The sequence below is a fragment of the Colletotrichum tamarilloi genome, assembly GCF_030869305.1.
Source record: "Colletotrichum tamarilloi strain Tom-12 chromosome Unknown Scaffold_151.1, whole genome shotgun sequence".
Taxonomy (NCBI): domain Eukaryota; kingdom Fungi; phylum Ascomycota; class Sordariomycetes; order Glomerellales; family Glomerellaceae; genus Colletotrichum; species Colletotrichum tamarilloi.
Genome location: NW_026849534.1, coordinates 41,320 through 65,330, shown reverse-complemented (window position 1 = coordinate 65,330; position 24,011 = coordinate 41,320). Strand labels below are relative to the sequence as shown.

At 27.9% G+C, this 24,011-nt stretch overlaps 2 protein-coding genes across 2 annotated transcripts; one reads left to right on the top strand and one right to left on the bottom strand.

Moving 5' to 3' along the window:
- Positions 1 to 382: 382 nt before the first annotated feature.
- Positions 383 to 769, top strand: CTAM01_15181 (calcium/proton exchanger; the record flags this gene model as incomplete). The annotated part of the gene is made up of 1 exon (XM_060531180.1): positions 383 to 769. The coding sequence occupies one exon, from the start codon at positions 383 to 385 to the stop codon at positions 767 to 769; it is 387 nt and encodes a 128-aa protein (XP_060374244.1).
- A 1,681-nt stretch (positions 770 to 2,450) lies between these two features.
- Positions 2,451 to 3,485, bottom strand: CTAM01_15180 (uncharacterized protein; the record flags this gene model as incomplete). Its single annotated transcript, XM_060531179.1, has 1 exon — positions 2,451 to 3,485. The coding sequence occupies one exon, from the start codon at positions 3,483 to 3,485 to the stop codon at positions 2,451 to 2,453; it is 1,035 nt and encodes a 344-aa protein (XP_060374243.1).
- Positions 3,486 to 24,011: the final 20,526 nt, after the last annotated feature.

Genomic DNA, 24,011 nt, shown 5'->3' with positions numbered 1-24,011 from the left:
GTGAGCAAGATTGCTTCGTGACATCCCTTCTTGTTCTTCTCCTTTTTGTCTGTATCTTAACTACAGCTCCGAGCATCTCCTACAATCAACACCTAATCCTCTGCTCCTCGCTGTTCGTTTTTACAAAACTCGACCGGGCCTCTGGGAATTCCCTCCCACAGATGGCGGGCGATCACAAAATCAGTTCTTCGCCATTGCCTGCTCAAGGTATCGTGGAGCACAACCACGAATCAACCCCGCTTCTCTCAACGAATGCGTTTCGTGTCGCACATCACTCAATCTCAGGATGCATTGCACATGAGGGCGAAAATGGACCCAGCGGGTTTCATATCCGCCACTTCCTCTACCTTATGTGATTTGGCAAAGGTCATGTACTGGCTCAATGTTGGTCAACGTATTCTGGACTCTTTTATCGATTGCCTTTGTGTTGCAGTTCTTGCCTGGTTTGCAACTTTCCAAGTTTGCCACTGCCTATGATGTAGCTGTCGTGCTGTTAGCGAGTATCCTTGGGTTTGCCGGACAAGATTTTGCCTGGAAGATGTCCCAGGTAGCTGGTCTATTGAACGAGACGACGTTTGGATTCCTTGTCGAGATAATTCCGTTCATTGTGCCCATTCTGAAGCACGAGACATCCGTCCCTCGAGAGAGCAGCGATGAAAACAATCTCATCCCTGTCATCCAAGCCCCGATTCTCGGGAGCATCTTGACGAACTTATTACTTTGCCTTCGTTCGTGCTTTTTTTTTTTACTCAGAGGGGGTCCGCCATGAATGCCAAAAGTTTCATGCCATTGTGTCCGAGTTCGGCAATGGACTACTTTTAGTTGCTGCCTTCGGACTCTTGATCCCAAGTACCTTATACTCTGCCCTCAAGTCCGAGACAATTTCCAACCTCCCTGGGATCTAGGTGAGCCACGAGAATTTCACCGAGGGCACTCTTCAAGCCGATGTCCTCCGCATTAGTCAGGCAATCTCGATTGCTCTCATTGTTGCCTTTATACTTCACGTCTGAGCCTCTGGCGATTACAGTGATTTACCGGGAGCTATTACTAGCAAAAGCGTAGCCATCTTCTCATGGCGGCCCGCCCGCCTACTACCACTTTGCTAACAACGTTTCAGGATATGTGGCTGGTGGTACGGCTGGACGTCCTATAGGGGTGCCTTTACCAGCAGAAGCTCTGCGCGTATTACAGGGTCCTATCATGCTTTTTAACTTTACGAGATATGTATATACTAGTATACACCATCAAAGGGAAATCATATATAGAAATATGAATAAACAGGGTGAGCTTTTTTTACGCACGTAGTGCATAAAATAATAAAAAACCAAATACGTTACGTCTGGTATCAGGCCAACAGCCATAGCAGCATCTTCGATGAGGTCATTGAGACAGATGAGCAACGCGACGCTGACCGTAAAGGGGATATGGAGAAGCCCAAGTTCACCTTGACTGGATCTATAATCGTCCTATTCATATCATGGTACTAGTGACGCTTCTTCTTATCTTCCTGGTCCGAGCCATTGAACACGTCGTTCATGGCAGTGTTCCGGACCAATCCTCAGGACTCAAACTGCTCCCTCTGGTGGAGAAAGTAGCGAAGCATTTGACAGCCATTGATAAAGCTTAGGATGAGGAATAACGCTCGCGCAGGACGTTCACGAATCATAGTACATGATTGACAACTACATAGACATGAGGTCATCACGTTACACTCTATCATTGCCTGGCTCCTTCCATCCATGCGGCTCTCCTCAACGGGCCACGGTCTTTTTGGTTGAACGGGCTCTGAAGAACCCCATGGATCTCAACTGTCGGACACTAATGATAGCTCTTCTCGTCCTATCAATTCTCGTCGTGGGAAATTATCTGCGGGATGGAGAATCAACCTAACTCGAAGGTGCTTTGCATGTATTAAGTGTACCTCACAGATGAATAATAGTGCGCGGTCGCTGAACGATTTAGGTTGTGTGTACAATCATTGCCATCGCTTGCTGGTGTTATACCACCCTGACGTAGCAACTTCCAATGACCTATATTCCATGCATAGTGTCAACGCCACAATCAGTATTGCGGCACTCCAAGAACTCCAACAGCTGTTGCGGAAAGGCCAAGTAGTTTGGATTGAAGTTTGTTGAGGATTGACGAAATAATCCACCTGCATTTATTGGTAGCAGAAACAGTATAGAAAGCCTGGCGTTGACCTCGGAATCATGTTAATCTTGATAGCTTACGACTTTTCCATCATGTGGTTGATATGGGCGGCGTGACAGTCATGCACAGGATTGGAGGCGTGCTCACGATTTTGACCCTTCATCTTCTACAAATTCACTGTGATGAAAAGCTAACTAAGTACTTGTTGATGGTCCCGGGGCATATAGTTGTCTGTAAACTCCCGTCATATGTATTCCGGGACGTGCTCCGAATGCTCCATGTAATAAACTTGAGCTAAGCTAAATATCCTCCGAATCGAACGAAACACTCCCTAGGTACATGTCGTGAAGGAAGGCCCAGCTCCAGTCGTCGGCGCATGTACTTTCCGGTAAAACGGATTGGTCCTCGCTCGTAACCTGTGTGGGTACCAAACTCAATGGCGGAGGCTGCATGTGATCCTCGGCGCCTGACGCTTTCTCAGTGGCCAGTGTAGATTGTTGATTTCGTGAGTCTGAGGCCGTGAGAGGAGATATTTCGAGTAGCGTGGTAGGCAAGCTGGGCCGGGCGGAAACATCCTGTTGTGTGGTTTTCTCGAGAGTCGGATTCTCGAGGCGCGTCCGGTCGAGATCTCGTTTAGAATAACCGTCCTTCATGATTGAGCTATTGCTGACCATTCTGTCGGAATTTTCCACCCATTCTTCCAGGCCTCCAGTATCACCTCCCATGCGGACACCAAGCCTCACGCCCGTGGGCAGTTGAGGTGAAGTACGGTGCCTGAGATTATGATGGTGATCCTGGACCATGGCTGAAAAGTATTGATCTACTTCACCAGATCTTGCGACGAATGCTGCTGCCACTCCTGAATTCTTTGCCATGTTCTTCAGGGCGTCAAGCATGATGGCGGTGTTACTGCTACACACATTACTCGACGGAGTCCCGGGATCCTGGCTGAACAGTTCTAGATTGCGGGACAACGAGCCCCGGGCATCCATGTGTGGAAAGTATTTAGCATAAATTGCCACAAATGATGCTGTATAGATGACAAACGCGACGAGAGGCGAGTGTGGAAGACTTCCACCTGACAAGCGGATCAAAGAAACAACAGTCTCTGCTGCTCTGAACACTTCGCTGGCACTCTCCTCCCAGAATCCATATGGGACCGCGTTTTGCGGAAATGTTGGCTCGTCTAGTGGACCGCTCGGCTTTTGGCAGTTGATGGGAACGAATGGAAGGTACTGGCGATGGATCATGATCGTACAGAGGGAATACAGGAGGTGCAAGAGGACGAAAGTGCTCGAAGTGTTCTCGTGACGGAAGTAGTTAACAGTGCTCATCGTTAGATACAGTCCCGGGCTATCGAGCCCGTGGCCAAAAGTCTCCAGTTCTCGCCGCAATTTATAGAACGAAGAATCATGACTCCATGGCGGGACGCTTTTCTCTAAAAAACGACCTCCCGCGTTCGTGTACTGGGAAATTTGACCCCATATGTTTGTCAGTTGCACAAAACAACCGAGAAGACTGCAATCATGGAGCGCCTCAGGTTCGGACAGATTGCTGGAGAGAAACGGTTGTTGATTTTGACGGCTCAAATCAAAATCTTCTTTGGCACATGGCAAATAAACGTGCATATCTTCGAAACGTATGACGAAGGGTCTCTCCTTGCCGCAGGAAATGAGACGATCGAAAATAAAACAACTGAACATCGTTCTGCGTCTGATCTCTCGTTCGCAGGTTGCCTCTTCGCATGTAGTAATTGGCTTGCTTTCGTGTCCGAGCCTGAGTGCTTGCGCCATGCGTCCCGCTGCTCCAATGAGCATCCAGGCTGAAAGGCCTTCGTGATCTGGCGAGATCCACTCATAAAGTGCAAGCATAAGCAGGGCCTGGACGCGCTCAACCGATCCAACAGATGTTGCCTTGAGGAAAGAGCCAAGCGAATTGTCCAACAGCCTCGCAAATGAGTCATAAGGAGCGTGACCTTCCGGTTGGTCATGAGGTGTGTTATCGTAGTTGCGGGAGTCGGGTCCGACGTCTAACACGGGCTCTGTGAGGGGCAATAGGTCTGGGTGATATCTCCCTGCCAATGCCAGGATCCCGAGAAGAACCAGACAAGTATCAAAAGATACTTGGTCTTGCCCAGTGGTTAAGTCATAAATTGTCCTTTTGATTGTCGGTGCGTGAATGAAGGGGAGTTCAACGGCAAAATGCTGTTGGAAAGTAGCCAGTATCTTATCCCACAACCCTCGGTCGACGCACCGAATAGCCTGTAGAACCTCGTGGCAATTACTTTTTGGCGCCTTGGCCATGCGAGCCCTTCGTGGTCGTTTCTCCCGCCCAGAGCCTGTAACGCTTGCATCTTGCTTATCGTCAAGCGGGGACATGGGCCTTTTAGGTGGCAACGGAGCTGGAATGGGCCAGGAACAATTGCTACCGTTCCTCTTGCAGTTCTCGCAGGGAGAATCCAGCTGGCCAGTGTTGTCGCATTTAATCTTGGATCGCCTGCACCTCACGCAGGCAATGCTTGATCGGATTCGCATTGTCGCCACCATGTTCGTTGCCGCTTAGGTCTGGAGTTACGACCTCGTTAGGCTGCTGGGTAAATTTTAATCAGATGTCAGGCACCGTATGAAGTTCAAATCAAACGCAGCCCGTTTATGCAAGAGGTTCAGAAGTGGACACAGCGTTATCAAGTTTGCTGATTGACGGAGTGCGCAGGGGTTTTGAAGAAGAGAATGAGAACTTGATGAGCAGTCTAGTCTGAGTGGCGGGCTTTACGCTTGGAAACTTCTTAGCACAGCCACAATTTTTACTCTCATTGCTAACCTCGCGCAGACTTTCAGCCACACTTCGGCCAGTGCGTGCGCCGGTTTCTATAGTACCGAAAGGGCGGGCTCGGCTATTTAATTAGTTCGGAGTACTGAAAACATAATTTAAACTACTAAATTAACAAAGCTAACTTATAAACTATAAGTATTCTATTTATTAATTATATTTATATATTATTTTTATTAACTATTTAAGTAGTTTTTATTAATATTAATATTTATTTTTTATTCCTACTTTTACTAACTACTCGGGCGATTCTCGATATTAGTTATAAAGTATTAATATATAATATTAATAAATATTCTTATTATCTCGTTAGACTATTTTTTTTTTAGATTTTCTATTTTTTTAAACTTTCCTTCTTATAAAGTTTATAATTACGAATTAATAGCTTAATATTAATATTTTTTTTTATTCTGCCTTTACTAACTACTCGGGCGATTCTCGATATCGTTTATATAGTATTAATACACAGTATTAATAGATACTCCCACTGTCTCGATAGACTCTTAATATCAATATATAATATTAATAACTTTTTAAAGTCCGGCCTGCCTTATTAAGGGCTATTTTTATTTTTATAAATAAGCTAGTTTTGATTTTGTATTCTATTTTTATTAGTTACTCGGGTAGTTCTTAATATCGATTATATAGTATTAATATATAATATTAGTAAATACTCTTATCATTTTTATAGACTATTTTTTTTAGATTTTCTATTTTTTAAACTTTTTTTTTATAAAGTTTAAGATTATTAATAATAATACTAAGCGCCTAATATTATTATTTTATAAGCTTACTACGTACTTAACTAAGCTTATTACCCCTTTAAATAATAGTAACTTATAACAATATAATATTAAAAATACCCTCGTTATTATTATTAAAAATAATACCGACCTTTATAAGTCTTATAATTAATATTTACCCTAACGCTTTTAACTTTAACTCGTATATATATATATATATTTATTACCTCGTTTCTTTTATTAAAATCGAAAAACGCTACTTCCCTTACTATTTATTATTATTATTATATTATTATATTATTATTATATTATTATTATTATTATATTATTATTATATTATTATTATTATTATATTATTATTATATTATTATTATTATTATATTATTATTATATTATTATTATTATATTATTATTATTATTATTATATTATTATTATTATTATTATTATTATATTATTATTATATTATTATTATTATTATATTATTACTATTATTATTATTATTATTAAACTATTTATTTTAAAGATATTTAAAATATTAAAACGCTAACTCGTTAACTTATAAAAATATTTTCCCCCTAACGGAGTAATCTGCCGGGGCTATATTATATATTACGTATTAAAGAAAACTAAGTATATTATATTTTATACCTAATTATTAATTAAAATAGTAATTAACTAACTCGATTATTATCTCTTTTTTATTAATAGCTCCCGACTTTTTATTACCTATTTAAAGAGCGAGCTATACTTATTTTAATATATATAAAACCTTTTAATATTAGTTTATATAAATAGTTAGATCTTATATTATATACTCTTTTTTATTAAAAATTAGGGGGCCCCTTATATATTCCCTTATATTTATAATATAGCCCGTATTAGAAGGATTTTTAATTTTATAAAATATAATTTTTAAACTAATATCGATATATTAAATCTTAACATCTATATTAACTTAGTAATTTATAATATTTATATTATTATTTAGTTAAATTTTATATTATTAAAAAGTATTATATTACTCCTTAAGCGTATTTATATTAATTATAATAACTAGGGTATCGAGGGGGCTTAAGAATTTATTAAACCCTAGAGAGGGGGACTTATTAAGGGGTATTTTTAAAATAATAATTTATATATTAATAAGTTCGTTTAATAAGTTTATTTAATAAATTTATTTAGTTTAAATAAAAAGTAGGTTTAGGTAATATTAAAAATAATAAGGATAAAAAAATCTTTACGAGCTCTATTAAATATTAGCCCTTTTATCCCTTTTTTAGAAAACTTTTATATTATTATTAAAGTTTAGAACCTCTATAATTAAAGGCCGCTTTTAACCTTTACGGCCGACTTTTATTATTAACTTTTCTAGCTAGCGCTATTATATAAATATATTACTTAGCTTATTATTAATAAGTACGTACTTAGGGTATATTATATATATTATATAATTAAAAAGTATACCGTATTATATAATTTTTTTTAAAAGCGTAATCCCGTTAAAGTCGATCTTTTATACTTATAAAGCCAAAAAACAACTACTATATAAAAATATTTTAAGGAGTAGTAGTTCGATTTTATTAATATTATATTTAACGATTTTAATTTATAAAAAGATCGTTTAAAAAAGTATAAACTAGCTATTATTAATTTAAAAATCCGAAAGAATATATTTACTTTTATAAATATTATTATTATTAATACTTAGTTTATTTATTTTTTATTTTTATCTTTACTAGCTACTCGGGCGATTCTTGATATTAGTTATATAGTATTAATATATAATATAGGTAGATACTCCTACTATCTCGTTAGATTATTTTTTTAGATATTCTTTTACTTTTTTAAACTTTCCTTTTTATAAAATTTATAATTACGAATTAATAATAATATTAGGTACGATATTACTACTTTCTAAGCTTACGCCTATTTAGCTAAGTTTACTACCCTCTAAGTAATAATAGCTTATAATAGTATAATATTAGAAATACCCTCATTACTATTATTAAGAATAATACCGACTTTATTAATATACTTTTAATTTTAACTCGTATATATATATATATATATATATATATATATATATATATTCGTCTAGTACGTAGATACTAGCCCATTTAGCCCTTTTTTTAAAAACCTCTATATTATTATTAAAGTTTAGAACCTCTACGGTTAAGGGCCACCTCTAACTATTATAACTAACTATTATAGCTAATTATTATAGCTAACCTTTATTATTAACCTTTTTAATTAGTATTATTATATAATAAAAAAGGTAGCTTACCTATTTTAAATTATATAACGGTTTTTATATTAAAATTATTATATTACGTTAAGCATATACTTAGGGCATATTACGTATATTATATAATTAAAAAGTATATTATATTACATAATTTCTTTTAAAAGCGTAATCCTATTAAAGTCGATCTTTTATATTTATAAAGCCGGAAAAAAACTACTATGTATATATATTCGTTACCTCGTTTTTCTTATTAAAATCGAAAAACGCTTCCCTTATTATTTATTATTATTATACTATCGTTATTACTATTATTATTACTATTAAACTATTTATTTACTCTTAAATATTTATTTATTTTTGTGTTCTGCCTTTGCTAGCTACTCGGGCGATTCTCAGTATCGTTTACACAGTATCAATACACAGTATCAGTGCATACTCTCACTGTCCCGATAGACTTTACTCTTAAGTATATATTATTAAAATACCGAAATATTAATAACTCGTCGACTTATAGGGATACCTTAGGGGATATACTTAGTAGTTCAATCTTATTAGTATTATATTAAAAAACCCCGAACTATAGTAAGGTCGTTTTAAAAAATACGGATTAGATATTATTAACTTAAAGATTTAAAATACGTATATTAATATAAGTATTATTTTATTAGTACTTGATTTATATAATATAAGCTTAACGAAATACTTAATTAATTATAGAGTATAATTAATATTTTAATATTATAATAATAAAATAAGAGGTTTAAAGAGATTAAAAAGAATATTTTAGAGTTATTAAATAAGTCGGAAAATAGGAGGTAAGTTTTAGCTATTTAAAAGGCTATTAATATATTATATTATTAGTAATAGGATAAGCTATGTTAATAGCTACGGCCGGTTATTATTAGTTATAAAGTTTATTACGTAATAAAAACTTAGTATTAACCTTAGTAAACTAGCTTACCCATAAGGGTAAAGTTAGCCCCTAATGAGGCAGGCCGGACTCTAAAGGGATACTTAGTTTATATAATATAATAACTTCGAAATACTTAATTAACTCCTAAGTATTATTAATATTTTAATATTATTATAATAGAATAAAAAATTTAAAGAGATTAAAGAAAAGTCTAGAGCTATTAAAAAAAATAAAAAATAAAAAGTAGTTTTTAATTATTTAAAGAGTAATTAATATATGATAATAGCGGGGTTATTAGTATTTTAAGTTTAGTTAGTATTAATAATTAATATTAATTATAATTAATTATAATTAATTATAGCTAATTATAGCTAGCTATAGTTAGTTTTAAAGTCTTATTAAAGTAATACGTAATAAAAACTTAATATTAACCTTAATAAACTAGCTTATTTATAAAAGTAAAGATAGCCCTTAATAAGGTAGACCGGACCCTAAAGGAAAATAAGCTAGTTTATTAAAGTTAATATTAAGTTTTTATTACGTATTTTAATAAACCTTTATAATTAACTATAACTAATTATAGTTATTATTAATTATTGATACTAAATAAGTTTAAAACACTAATAGTTTTATTTTAATATTTTAATTACCTTTTTAATAATTAAATATAACCTCTTATTCTATTTTTTATTTTATTTAATAATAACCTCTTTTTAATATTTCTATTTAATACGTTATTTATACTTTTTTAAAATTTGTAATTGTATTATTAAGTCTAAGCTTATTTATAATATTTAATTAAATTGAAAAAGTATGAATAAGAGTAATATTCATATAGTAGTTTTTTTTCGAGCTTTATAAGTATTAAAGATTAACTTTAATAAAATTATATTTTTAAAAAGAATTATATTCATTTATTTATTCTACTTTTACTAACTACTCAGGCAGTTCTTAATATTAATTATATAATATTAATATATCCCCCTAATAAAGTAATCCGCCGGGGCCGTACTATATATTACGTATTAAAAAAAACTAAATATAATACGCTCTATACCTAATTACTAACTAAAATAGCTCCTAACTTTTTATTACCCACTTATAGGGCGAGCTTTATTTATTTTAATATATATAAAACCTCTTAGTATTAGCTTATATAAATAACTAAGTTTAATATAATCTCTTTTTTTATATAAGTATTATTATTATTTAGAAAGTTTAATAAGAGCTATTTAAAATACTAACTTATTATTTTAACTTTAAATACTTCTAGCTTATTTATTATAATTATTATAACTAAGTTAATATCGATATATTAGATTTTAATATTTATATTAGCCCGGCTATTTATAATATTTATAATATTATTTAGCTAAATTCTATATTATTAAAAAATACTTCGCTACTTTTTAAGTATACTTATATAGTTTTTTTTTTTTTTAGTTTTATAAGTATAAAAAATCGACCTTAACAAGATTACGCTTTTAAAAAAAATTATATAATATAGTATATTTTTTAACTATATAATATACGCAATATATCTTAAGTACGCGCTTAACGTAATATAGTAATTTTAATATAAAAACTATTATTTAATTTAGGATAAATAAGCTACCCTTTATATAATAGCACTAGTTAAAAAGGTTAATAATAAAGGTTAGCCATAATAATTAGCTATAATAATTAGCTATAATAGTCGGCCGTAATAGTTAGAAGCGGCCCTTAACTATAGAGGTTCTAAACTTTAATAATAATGTAGAGGTTTTTAAAAAAAAGGGCTAAATAAGCTAATATTTATTACTCTTTATACTAGAGCTCGTAAAGATTCTTTTTATCCTTATTATTTTTAATATTACCCAAAGCTACTCTCTATTCAAACTAAATATATTTATTAAATAAATTTACTAAATAAACTTATTAATATATAAACTACTACTTAAATAGCTAGTTAGATAACTAGTTAAGAGGTTAGTTAGTTAAAATACTATCTTAATAAGAACTTAAAAATATTTATTAATAAGTCTACCCCTTTTAAACTAGGCGCCCTCTTTAGCTAGTTTAACGCTATAGCTATTATACTTAATATAAATATACTTAAGAAATAGTAAAGTACTTTTTAGTAATATAGAATTTAGTTAAGTAATATTATAAATATTATAAATAACTAGGCTAATATAGATATTAAAATCTAATATATTAATACTAGCCTAATTATAATAACTATAATAAACGGGCTAGAGGTATATAAGGTTAGAGTAATAAGCTAGTACTTTAAATAGCTCTTATAAAACCTTCTAAGTAATAATAATACTTATATAAAAAAATAGATTATACTAGACCTAGCTACTTATATAAGCTAGTATTAAGAGGTCCTATATATATTAAAATAAATAAAGCTCGCTTTATAAGTAAGTAATAAAAAGTTAAGAGCTATTTTAATTAGTAATTAAGTATAGAGCGTATTATACCTAGTTTTCCCTAATACGTAATATATAGTACGGCCCCGGTAGATTACTCCGTCAGGGGGTTAAGTATACTTATATTAGTTATAATAGCTATAGTATTAAGCTAATTAAAAAAGCCGCCTAGCTTAAGAAAGGTAGACTTATTAACGGGCATTTTTAGCTTATTAATTACTAACCATATATTAAGAGTAAAGTAATAGTTTATATATTAATAAGTTTATTTAATAAATTTATTTAGTAAATTTATTTAGTTTAAATTAAAATTAGTTTAAATAGAAAGTAGCTTCAAATAATATTAAAAGCGATAAGAATAAAAAGAATTTTTACGAGCTCTAAGTAATAAATATCAGCCTATTTAGCCCTTTTTTTAAAAAAACCTATATATTATTATTAAAGTTTATGTTACGAAGGTAACTTTGTTTACCTTATTATTCGCCTTATTATTAATATTACGTAAGCAATGTATATACTATAAGAATCTATATTTTCTATTAATTATTATAGGTATTAACTATATAAGTAATACTGCTTATATAAGCTTACGTAAGTAATGGAAAGTATTAGAAAGTAACGGAATAAGCTAGAATCCTCTCGAAACAGAATTACGTACTACGATTATATATTTACTTACGTATACGCTTATTAATTATTTTATAATTAATAAGTAATAAAATATTTTAATAAGAGGTTTTTATACCTATATATAGGCGTGTATTTACTTATATAAACCTTTCGTTAAGTAAGTAACTTCTTATATAGTAATTTAATTATATTACTCTTTTTACTTTAAAAACCTCTTTTATATACGCTTATTACCCTTATATTTATATATTTTTACTTTTATATAAATATTTATCCCCCCAATAGAGTAATCCGCTAGGGCCGTACTATATATTACGTATTAAAGAAAACTAAGTATATTACGCTCTATACCTAACTACTAATTAAAATAATAGTTAACTAACTTAACTATTATCTTTTTTTTATTAATAGCTCTTAACTTTCCCCTGCTTCTAGCTATTTAGAAAATAAGCTATACCTATTTTAACGTATATAAAACCTCTTAGTACTAACTTATATAAATAGCTAAACTTTATATTATATACTCTTTTTTATTAAAAGTTAGGGGGCCCCTTATATATTTTTTTATATTTATAATATAGCTTATATTAAAGGGATTTTTAACTTTATAAAATATAATTTCTAAACTAGCGTTAATATACTAAATCTTAACGTCCGTATTAACCTAGCTATTTATAACGTTCGTACTATTACTTAGCTAAATTTTATATTATTAATAGTATTTTACTAATCCTTAGGCGTATTTATATTAATTATAATAGCTATAGCGTCGAGCTAATTAAAAAGGGTACCTAGCCCGAGAGGGGTAGACTTATTAACGGGCATTTTTAGCTTATTAATTACTAATTATATACTAAAAGAGTAGGTTCTTATCGAGGTAATAGTTTATATACTAATAAGTTTATTTAGTAAATTTATATAATAAATTTATTTAATAAATTTATTTAGTTTAAATAGAGCTTTAGGCAATATTAAAAGTAATAAAAATAAAAAGAATCTTTATAAGCTCTAATATAATAAAAGAGTAGTAAATATTAACTTATTTAGCCCTTTTTCTAAAAACCTCTACGTTATTATTAAAGTTTAAAACCTCTATAGTTAAGGGCTACTTTTAATTATTATAGCCGATTATTACGGCTAATTATTATAACTAACCTCTATTATTAACCTTTTTAACTAGCGCTACTACGTAAAGAATAACTTATTTATTCTAAATTATATAGTAATTTTCATATTAAAATCACTATATTACGTTAAGCGCGTACTTAAAGCATATTACGTATATTATATAGTTAAAAAGTATACCGCATTATATAATTTCTTTTAAAAGCGTAATCCTATTAAGGTCGATCTTTTATACCTATAAAGCTAGAAAAAAACCACTATATAAATATTTACTTCTCTTTGGGGTCCAGTCCGCCTTATTGGGGGCTAACTTTGCCCTCACGGGTAAGCTAGTCTACTAAGGTCAATACCAAGTTTTTATTACGTAATAAACTTTATAACTAACTATAGCCGGCCGTAGCCGTTACCGAGTAAAATAACCCCGCCGCCGTAGCATATTAATCGCCCTCCGAATAGCCAAAAACTACCCCCTACTTTCTGCCTTTTTTAATAGCTCTAGATTTTTCCTTTTAATCTCTCCGAATTTCCTATTTTACTATAGTAATACTAAAGTATTAATAATACTCCTAAGTTTATTAAGTATATCGAGGCTATATTATATAAGTTCGGTACTAATAATAGTAATATTTATAAGGGTATATATATCTTTTTAGATCTTTAAGTCGATAGTAGTTAGTTTATACTCCTCTAAACGATTTTTTTATAAATCGGGATCGTTAAGTATAATACTAATAAGATCGAACTACTAGTCCCTAAAGCATCCTTATAGGTTAACGAGTTAGCGTTTTAGTATTCTAAATATTTTTAAAGTAAATAGTTCGATAATAATAATAATAACGATAGTAATAGTAATAGCGATAGTAATAAATAGTAAAATAAGCGTTTTTGACTTTAATAAAAGAAACGAAGTAACGAATATATATATATATATACAAAGTAAAGTTAAAAGTATATATTACTAAAATCGGTATTATTCTTAACGATAATAACGAGGGCATCTTTAATACTATATTATTATAAACTATTATTACCTAGAGGGTAGTAAACTTAGCTAAGTAAGTAGCTTATAAAGTAGTAGTATCGGGTACCTAATATTATTATTAATAATCCGTAGTTATAAACTTTATAAGAGGGAAAGTTAAAAAGTTAGAAAATTTAAAAAAAATAGTCTATCGAGATAGTAGGAGTATTTATTAATACTATATATTAATACTATATAATCGATATTAAGAACTGCCCGAGTAATTAGTGAAAGTAGAATAAAAAAAAACAAATAAATATTTACTTTTTATATTTTTTTATAACAATATCCCTTACTTTATTATAACTATACGTACTAAAGTTTAGAACCTTTATAATTAAAGAAGGGGGCTTTTAACTATTACGGCCGATTATTATAATTAACTATTATAACTAACTATTACGGCCGACCTCTATTATTAACCTTTCTAACTAGCGCTACCGTAATAACTTACTTATTTTAAATTAAATAGTAGTTTTTATATTAAAATTATTATATTATATTAAGTACGTATTTAGAATGTATTACGCGTATTATATAATTAAAAAGATCGCTATTAATAATCCGTAGTTATAAACTTTATAAGAGGGAAAGATAAAAAAGTAAAAAATCTAAAAATATAATTTATTAAAATAGTAGGAGTATTTATTAATACTATATATTAATACTATATAACCGATATCGAGAATCGCCCGAGTAGCTAATAAAAGTAGAAATAAAAAATAAATATAATTCAAAAGTATATTATATTATATAATTTCCTTTAAAAGCGTAATCCCGTTAAGGTCGATCTTTTATACTTATAAAGCCGGAAAGAAACCACTATATATTTTTTAGTTTATTATAAAGGGATATAATAATAGTAGGGTTAAGAATTTAATAATATAGATTTAAAAAAGATATTTTTTAAAGACGTTACTAAGGGTATATTTCTTATTTATTAAAAATAATTAAATTTAATATTTTAAAATAGATTTTATAATAATATAAGATACTTAGCTTAATTAAAATAGTATAATTTAAAATATGAAATCAAAGGGGGTTTAAGAATAGCCTCTTATTAAATAGTATTATTTTTTTATAAACTAGCCTTATTTGCTTTTTTTTATTCTACTTTTACTAGCTACTCGGGCAGTTCTTAATATAAACTATATAATATTAATATATAGTATTAATAGATACTCTTACTATCTCAATAGATTATTTTTTAATTTAGATTCTCTACTTTTTAACTTTCCCTCCTTTAGAGTTTATACCTAAACTAGCTTTTTTTTTTTTTTTTTTTTACTAGCTACTCGGGCGATTCTTAATATTAGTTATATAATATTAATATATAATATTAGTAAATACTCCTACTATTTCAATAAACTTTTTTTTTAATTTTTTTACCTTTTTAACTTTCCCTCTTATAAAGTTTATAACTACGGATTATTAATAATAATATTAAGTACCTAACGCTAGTACCCTATAAGCCCGCGTACTTAGCTAAGTTAGCTACTTTTCTAAGTAATAAAAGCTTATAATAGTAATATTAAAAATACCCTTATTATTATTATTAAAACCGATATTAACCTTCTTATTACTAATATTATATATATATATATTCGTTACCTCGTTTCTTTTATTAAAATAAAAAAACGCTACTTCTCTCGCTATTTACCGCTATCGCCCTATTATTATTACCCTATTACTATTACCTTATCGCTATCGCCCTGTTACTATTACCCTATTACTATTATTATTACTATTACTATTAAATCGTTTACTTACTCTTAAATATATATTATCGAAATACTAAAACGCTAACTTATTAATTTATAAGGATACTTTAAGGGCTAAAAGTTCGATTTTATAAGTATTATACTAAAAGACCCCGAACTATAATATAATTATCTTAAGAAATACGGATTAGATATTATTAACTTAAAAATTAAAAAGAGGTATATTAATATAGCTATTATTATAAATAATACCTTGCTTATATAATATAATAACCTTGAAATACCTAACTAATTCCTAAGTATTATTAATATTTTAAAATTACTATATAAAAATAAATTAAAAAGGATTAAAAAAAAGTCTAATATTATTAAAAAAAGTAGAAAATAAAGGGTAGTTTTTAGCTATTTGAAGGGTAATTAATATATTATAGTGGGATTATTAATATTCGGTAATAGCTACGGCTAGCTATAGTTAGTTATAAAGTTTTATTAAAAAACGTAATAAAAATACCTAATATTAACCTTAATAAACTAGCTTATTTATAAAGGTAAAGATAGCCCCTAATAAAGCGGACCGGACCCCAAAGGGTTAAAGGGTAATTAATATACTATAATAATAGGGTTATTAATATTTTAAGTTTAGTTAATATTAATAATTATTAATAACTACAGCTAATTATAGTTAGTTATAGTTAGTTATAAAGTTTTATTAAAAAACGTGATAAAAATACTTAATATTAACCTTAATAAACTAGCTTACTTATAAAAGAAGATAGCCCCTAATAAGATAAGTCGGACCCCAAAGGGAAACTAGCCTTATATCTTAATTAAAATCAGATATTTTTAAAAAAAAGTATTATTTAAAGTTTATTTAAGTATTTAAAGCGAGTATTTATATACTCCTAGCTTATAACTACCTCGTTCTTTATATAAACTTAATAAAAACGCAGCTCTTAATTATTAATTATATCCTATATAACGTTAATAGGCTAATATAAATAACTAAAACTATTTAAAAAATAATTTTTAATATTATTATTATTTAACTTAATATTAAAAATAATATAAATACTAAAGTTTTAATATTTTTAAATAAAATAACGGGCTTATTAATAAGGATATAGTAGTTTTTTTTTTCTAGCTTTATAAGCATAAAAGATCGACCTTAACGGGATTATGCTTTTAAAAAGAATTATATAATATAATACACTTTTTAACTATATAATACGCACAATATATCCTAAGTACGTGCTTAATATAATATAATAATTTTAATACGAAAACTATTATTTAATTTAGGATAAGTAAGATACCCTTTTTAATAATAGCGTTAGTTAAAAAGGTTAACGGTAGAGGTTAGCTATAATAATTAGCTATAATGATTAGCTATAATAATTAGCTATAATAGTTAGAGGCGGCCTTTCTTAATTACAAAGGTTCTAAATTTCAATAGTAATATAGAGGTTTTTTAAAAAAAGGGCTAAATAAGCTAATATTTACTACTTTTTAAAGCTCGTAAAAATTCTTTTTATCCTTATCGCTTTTAATATTATCTAAAGCTACTCTTTATTTAAACTAAATAAATTCACTAAATAAATCTACTAAATAAATTTACTAAATAAATTTACTAAATAAACTTATTAATATATAAACTACTACTTAAATAGCTAGTTAAATAACTAGTTAAAAAGTTAGCTAGTTAAATAACTAGTTAAAAAGTTAGCTAGTTAAAATACTACTTCGATAAGAACTTAAAAATACTCGTTAATAAGTCTACCCCTCTCGGGCTAGGTACCCTCAGCTAGCTTAATACTATAGCTATTATAATTAAAAGAAGTATACTTAAGAAGTAGTAAAGTACTTTTTAATAGTATAGAATTTAGCTAAGTAATATTATAAGTATTATAAATAGCTAGGCTAATATAAATATTAAGATTTAATATATTAATACTAACTTAGTTATAATAATTATAATAAATAAGTTAAAAATATATAAAGTTAAAATAATAAGCTAGCGTTTTAAATAGCTCTTATAAAACCTCTTAAGTAATAATAATACTTATATAAAAGAATAAATTATATTAAACCTAGCTATTTATATAAGCTAGTATTAAGAGGTCCTATACGTATTAAAATAAGTAAAACTTACCTTATAAATAAATAATAAAAGGTTAAGAGCTATTAATAAAAGGGAGATAATAGTTAAGTTAATTAACTACTACTTTAATTAGTGATTAAGTATAGAGCGTATTATACTTAGTTTTTCTTAATACGTAATATACGGTACGGCCCTAGTAAATTACTCTATCGGGGGGATTAATAAGTATATTAATATAGGCCTTATTTTTATTATTTAATATTCCTTATTATTAAATTTATTATTATTATTGTTATTATAATTACGGTTCTTAACTTACTTCTATTTAGTTTTAAATATAATATTAAAGTTAATATAATAAATATAAAGTTATTACTAAATATTTAAGAACTGCTCGTTTAGTATAGCTTTTATTTATTTATTATAGTTCATAATAATAATAATAATATAACGGACTAAGTATTGATTTATAAATTAGTAAATATTTACTAAAAAAAACCGGAAACTCTTTAGTTTCTTATTATTAATAAGGCTAAATATAGTATTATAAATACATTTTAAACAGGTTTACTTAGTAATTTCAAAAAAAAAAAGGGAGCTTAAAGCGATTAGTATTATAAGTATTATCGAAGGTAATTACTTTAAGGAATCGTTTTTATATTTAAAAATAACAAAAAAAAGTTTAAATAAGGCTAATAAAGTAATTTAGCTTATTATTTACTTATTTTATTATATATAAAATATCTCGCTTATTAAATAACTTAATTAATATTATATAATAGTTTTTTTTTAGCTTTATAAGTATAAAAGATCGACCCTAACGGGATTATGCTTTTAAAAATCATTATATAATATATATACTTTTTAATTATATAATATATATAATATACTCTAAGTACGTACTTAATATAATATAATAACCCCCCAACGGAGTAATCCGCCGGGGCCGTACTATATATTACGTATTAAAAAAAACTAAGTATATTACGCTCTATACTTAATTACTAATTAAAATAGTAATTAACTAACTCAACTATTATCTTCTTTTTATTAATAGTTCTTAACCTTTCCTTACTTATTTAGAGGGCAAACTATACCTATTTTAACATATATAAGACTTTTTAATATTAATTTATATAAGTAGCTAGATCCTATATTATATACTCCTTTTTATTAAGGGTTAGGGGGCCCCTTATATATTCCTTTATATTTATAATATAGCTTATATTAAAAAATTTTTCTAGCTCTATAAAGTATTATTTTTAAATTAACGTTAATATACTAAATTTTAATATCTATATTAGCCCGGCTATTTATAATATTTATACTATTACTTAGCTAAATTCTATATTATTAAAAAGTACTTTACTAATCCTTAGGTATATTTACGTTAATTATAATAGCTATAGCATTAAGCTAGCCGAGGGCGCCTAGCCCGAGAGAGGTAGACTTATTAACGGGCATCTTTAGAGTAGGTTCTTATCGAGGTAGTAGTTTATATATTAATAAGTTTATTTAGTAAATTTATTTAGTAGATTTATTTAGTTTAAATAGACCTTTAGGTAATATTAAAAACAATAAAAATAAAAAGAATCTTTATAAGCTCTAATATAAGTAATAAATATTAACTTATTTAGCCCTTTTTTTAAAAACCTCTACGTTGCTATTAAAGTTCAGAACCTTTATAGTTAAAAAAGGCCGCTTCTAACTATTATAGCCGATTATTATAGCTAATTATTATAGCCGACCTCCATTATTAACCTTTTTAACTAGTACTATTATATAAAAAGTAGCTTACTTATCCTAAATTATATAATAATTTTTATATTAAAATTATTATATTATATTAAGTACGTACTAAGGGTATATTATACGTATTATATAATTAAAAAGTATACCGTATTATATAATCTTTTTTAAAAACGTGATCCCGTTAAGGTTAATCTTTTATACTTATAAAACCGGAAAAAAACTACTATATAATATAATAATTTTAATATAAAAACCGCTATATAATTCGGGATAAATAAGCTACTTTATAATAGCGCTAGCTAAAAAGGTCGATAATAAAAATCGGTTATAAAAGTTAGAGGCGGCCCTTAACTATAAAAGTTTTAAACCTTAATAATATAGTAGTTTTTTTCCGGCTTTATAAGCGTAAAAGATCGACCTTAACGGGATTACGCTTTTAAAGGAAATTATATAATACGGTATACTTTTTAATTATATAATATATATAATATACCCTAAGTACGTATTTAATATAATATAGTAATTTTAATATAAAAACCGCTATATAATTCGGGATAAATAAGCTACTTTATAATAGTACTAGTTAGAAAAGTTAACGGTAGAGGTCGGCCGTAATAGTTAGCTATAATAATTAGCTATAATAATTAAAGGCGGCCCTTAACTATAAAGGTTCTAAACTTTAATAATAATATAGAGGTTTTTAAAAAAAGGGCTAAATAGGCTAATATTTACTACTCTTTATACTAAAGCTTAAAAAGATTCTTTTTATCCTTATCGTTTCTAATATTACTTAAAACTACTCTATATTTAAACTAAATAAATCTACTAAATAAATCTATTAAATAAACTTATTAATATATAAACTACTACTTCGATAAGAACTTACTCTACTCTTAGTATATAATTAATAATTAATAAGTTAGAACTTTTTAAAAATGCCCGTTAATAAGTCTACCCCTCTTAGGCTAAGTACCCTCAGCTAGCTCGACGCTATAATTATCGTAACTAATATAAATATACCTAAGAATTAGTAAAGTACTTTTTAATAATATAAAATTTAGCTAAATAATAGTATAAACGCTATAAATAGCCGGGCTAATACGGATATTAAGATTTAGTATATTAATATTAATTTAGAAATTATACTTTATAAAGTTAAAAATCTTTTTAATATAAGTTATATTATAAATATAAAGGAATATATAAGGGGCCCCTTAACTTTTAATAAAAAGGAGTATATAATATAAGATTTAGCTACTTATATAAGTTAGTACTAAGAGGTTTTATATATATTAAAGTAAGTATAGCTCGCCTTTTAAATAACTAGAACTTAGAGGACTACGGGGTAAGGTCGGGAGCTATTAATAAAAAAAAATAACAGTCGAGTTAGTTAATTTTAATTAGTAGTTAGGTATAGAGCGTAATATACCTAGTTTTCCCTAATACGTAATATACGGTACGGCCCCAGCGGATTACTCTATCGGGGGGTTAAACCTTAATAATAATATAAAAGTTTTTTTAAAAAAAAGCTAAAAAAGCTAATTTTTAATATATTAGAGCTCGTAAAGATTCTTTTTATTCTTATTATTTTTAATATTACTTAAAGCTCTATTTAAACTAAATAAATTTATTAAATAAACTTATTAAACGATCTTATTAATATATAAACTACTATTACTTTATTAAGAACTTATATTATTAAAAATACCCCTTAATAAGTCCCCCCCTCTAGGGCTTAATAAATTTATAAGCCCCCTTAATACCCTAGTTATTATAATTAATATAAATATGCTTAAAAAGTAATATAATATTTTTTAATAATATAGAATTTAATTAAATAATAATATAAATACTATAAATAACCGGGCTAGTATAAATATTAAATTTTAATATATTAAGATTAGTTTAAAAATTATATTTTATAGAGCTAAAAATCTCTTTAATATAGGCTATATTATAAATATAAAAGAATATATAAAGGGCCTCCTAACCCTTAATAAAAAAGAGTATATAATATAAAATCTAGCTATTTATATAGGCTAGTATTAAGAGGTTTTATATATATTAAAATAAGTATAGCTCGCCCTTTAAATAGTTAGAAGCGGCGGAAGGTCGGGAGCTATTTTAATTAGTAATTAAGTATAAAGCATAATATACCTAATTTTCCTTAATACGTAATATACAGTACGGCCCTAGTAGATTACTCTATCGGGAGGTTAATTAATACTATAATTAATAAGTATTTAGCTAGTTTCTTTTAGTTTATATAAGCCTTAGTATTATAAATGTTTTACTAAGTAAATAAAAACTTTAAAAACTATTTTTAAATAGTAATACGTATATTACGAGCCCGAATCTTAACTTATTAACTTATAGTTTTAATAATATCTTTAATTATTTTAATAAGCTTATAATATAAAAAGTATATAAAAGTTTTAAAGTTAGGGTTATAATTATATTAATTATACCAAGGGTCTAAATAATGATATAATAACTACTTATTCTTCTTAAATCTTAGTAATAACTTATTATTTATAATTATATTTATAAGATTTATATTATTAAATATTAGTATTTTATATAAGCTTAGGCTTATTGAACTAATTATATTAAAAACTATATTAAATAATTCGGCCTTAAGGTTTATATTTATTTTATTTTATAAAACTAAAGTTATTGAGTTTTGCTATCCGGGCAGTACTGTTTGGCTATCCGGGCAGTAATCCACTTTTTAGACCAATCAGAGCCTGCCGTCTAAACTCTAAACTTTTTTGCCCCGCTGCACCTGCCCACGGGCCACCTAGCGCATATACGCCGCAATTACGTAAGGCAGCCGCAATTGCCCACGGTCGTAATTACCTATGGTCGCAATTACCTACAGTAGCAATTACCTGCTTAATTACCTACTTAATTATCTATTTCTATAGGTATATATAACCGTGGGTAATTGCGACCGTGGGCAGTTACAACCGTGGGCAGTTACGACCGTGGGCAGTTGCGACCGTGGGTAATTGCGACCGTGGGCAATTGCGGCTACCTTACGTAATTACGACCGAACGTGCCTACGGCTGCCTTACGTAACTGCGCCGGGTGGCCCGTGGGCAGGTGCAGCGGGTACGGGTATGGGGCCATGGCCCGAGCTCTGCAGCTGTGAGCTCTTATTGGTCCAAAAAGTGGATTACTGCCCGGATAGCCAAACAGTACTGCCCGGATAGCAAATCTCAAGTTATTAGGTATTATAAAATTATTAACTTAGTTAAAAAGGATATTATAAGTTTATTTTAAATTACTAAGAATTAATAAGTTTAGGATTTAAGTTATAAAAAGAGAAGAGGGTTAGTTATTTAGAATATAATAAGAGGTTATAGTTTAAATAAATGCTTTATTTTAAATAAAAAATAGTTATAGGGTAAATAAGGTAGTAAATTAACTTAGGGACTTTATATTTATTATTATTAACAGATATATTTTATTATTAAAATAGTATTATTATTAGTTATTAATTAGTTTTAATAACTTATTTAATTAGCTAAAGAGTATTACTAAATTATTTTATTATAAAATAGAAAGGTTACTAAGATTATTTATTAAAAAGAGAGGGGTTATATTTTAGAAAAAGTTATAAGAGAGTAGTTCGCTAGGTTTATATTATTTTTTAAGAAAATAATAAGTAAAATATAATATAAGTTTTATATCAAAATAAGTATTTATAAAAAGTTATATATTTTATAATATTTTTTTAGTTTTTTTATTTTTACTAATTACTCGGGTAGTTCTTAATATTATTTATATAATAGTAATATATAGTATTAATAAATACTTTTACTATCTTAATAAACTATTTTTTTTAGATTTTCTATTTTTTAACTTTTTTTTTATAAAGTTTAAGATTATTAATAATTATATTAGGCGCCTAATAGTACTATTTTATAAGCCCGCGTACTTAGTTAAGTTAGCTACTTTTTTAAGTATAGTAGTTTATAATAGTAGTATTAAAGATACTCTTGTTATTATCGTTAAGAACGATATAAACTTTATAATATTTATTTTAAAACTTTTAATTTCAAGTTATATATATATATATATTTTATAATAAATTCAGGATATACCTAGTAATAAGACGCTAATAATTTAGTAATTAGCGTATAGATCGTATTATAAAATAACTTTTTATAATATAAAGCCCGTATAAAGAATTTTATAAGCTTTAGTTTTATAATATACTTATATTTATATTATAGTTTTATTAATTAAGTACTTATAACCTAATTTTTAAAAATTTTAAAGTTTTTATTTTTATAGAGTAATTAATCCTTTTAGGGTCCGGTCCGCTTTATTAGGGGCTATTTTTGCCTTTATAAGTAA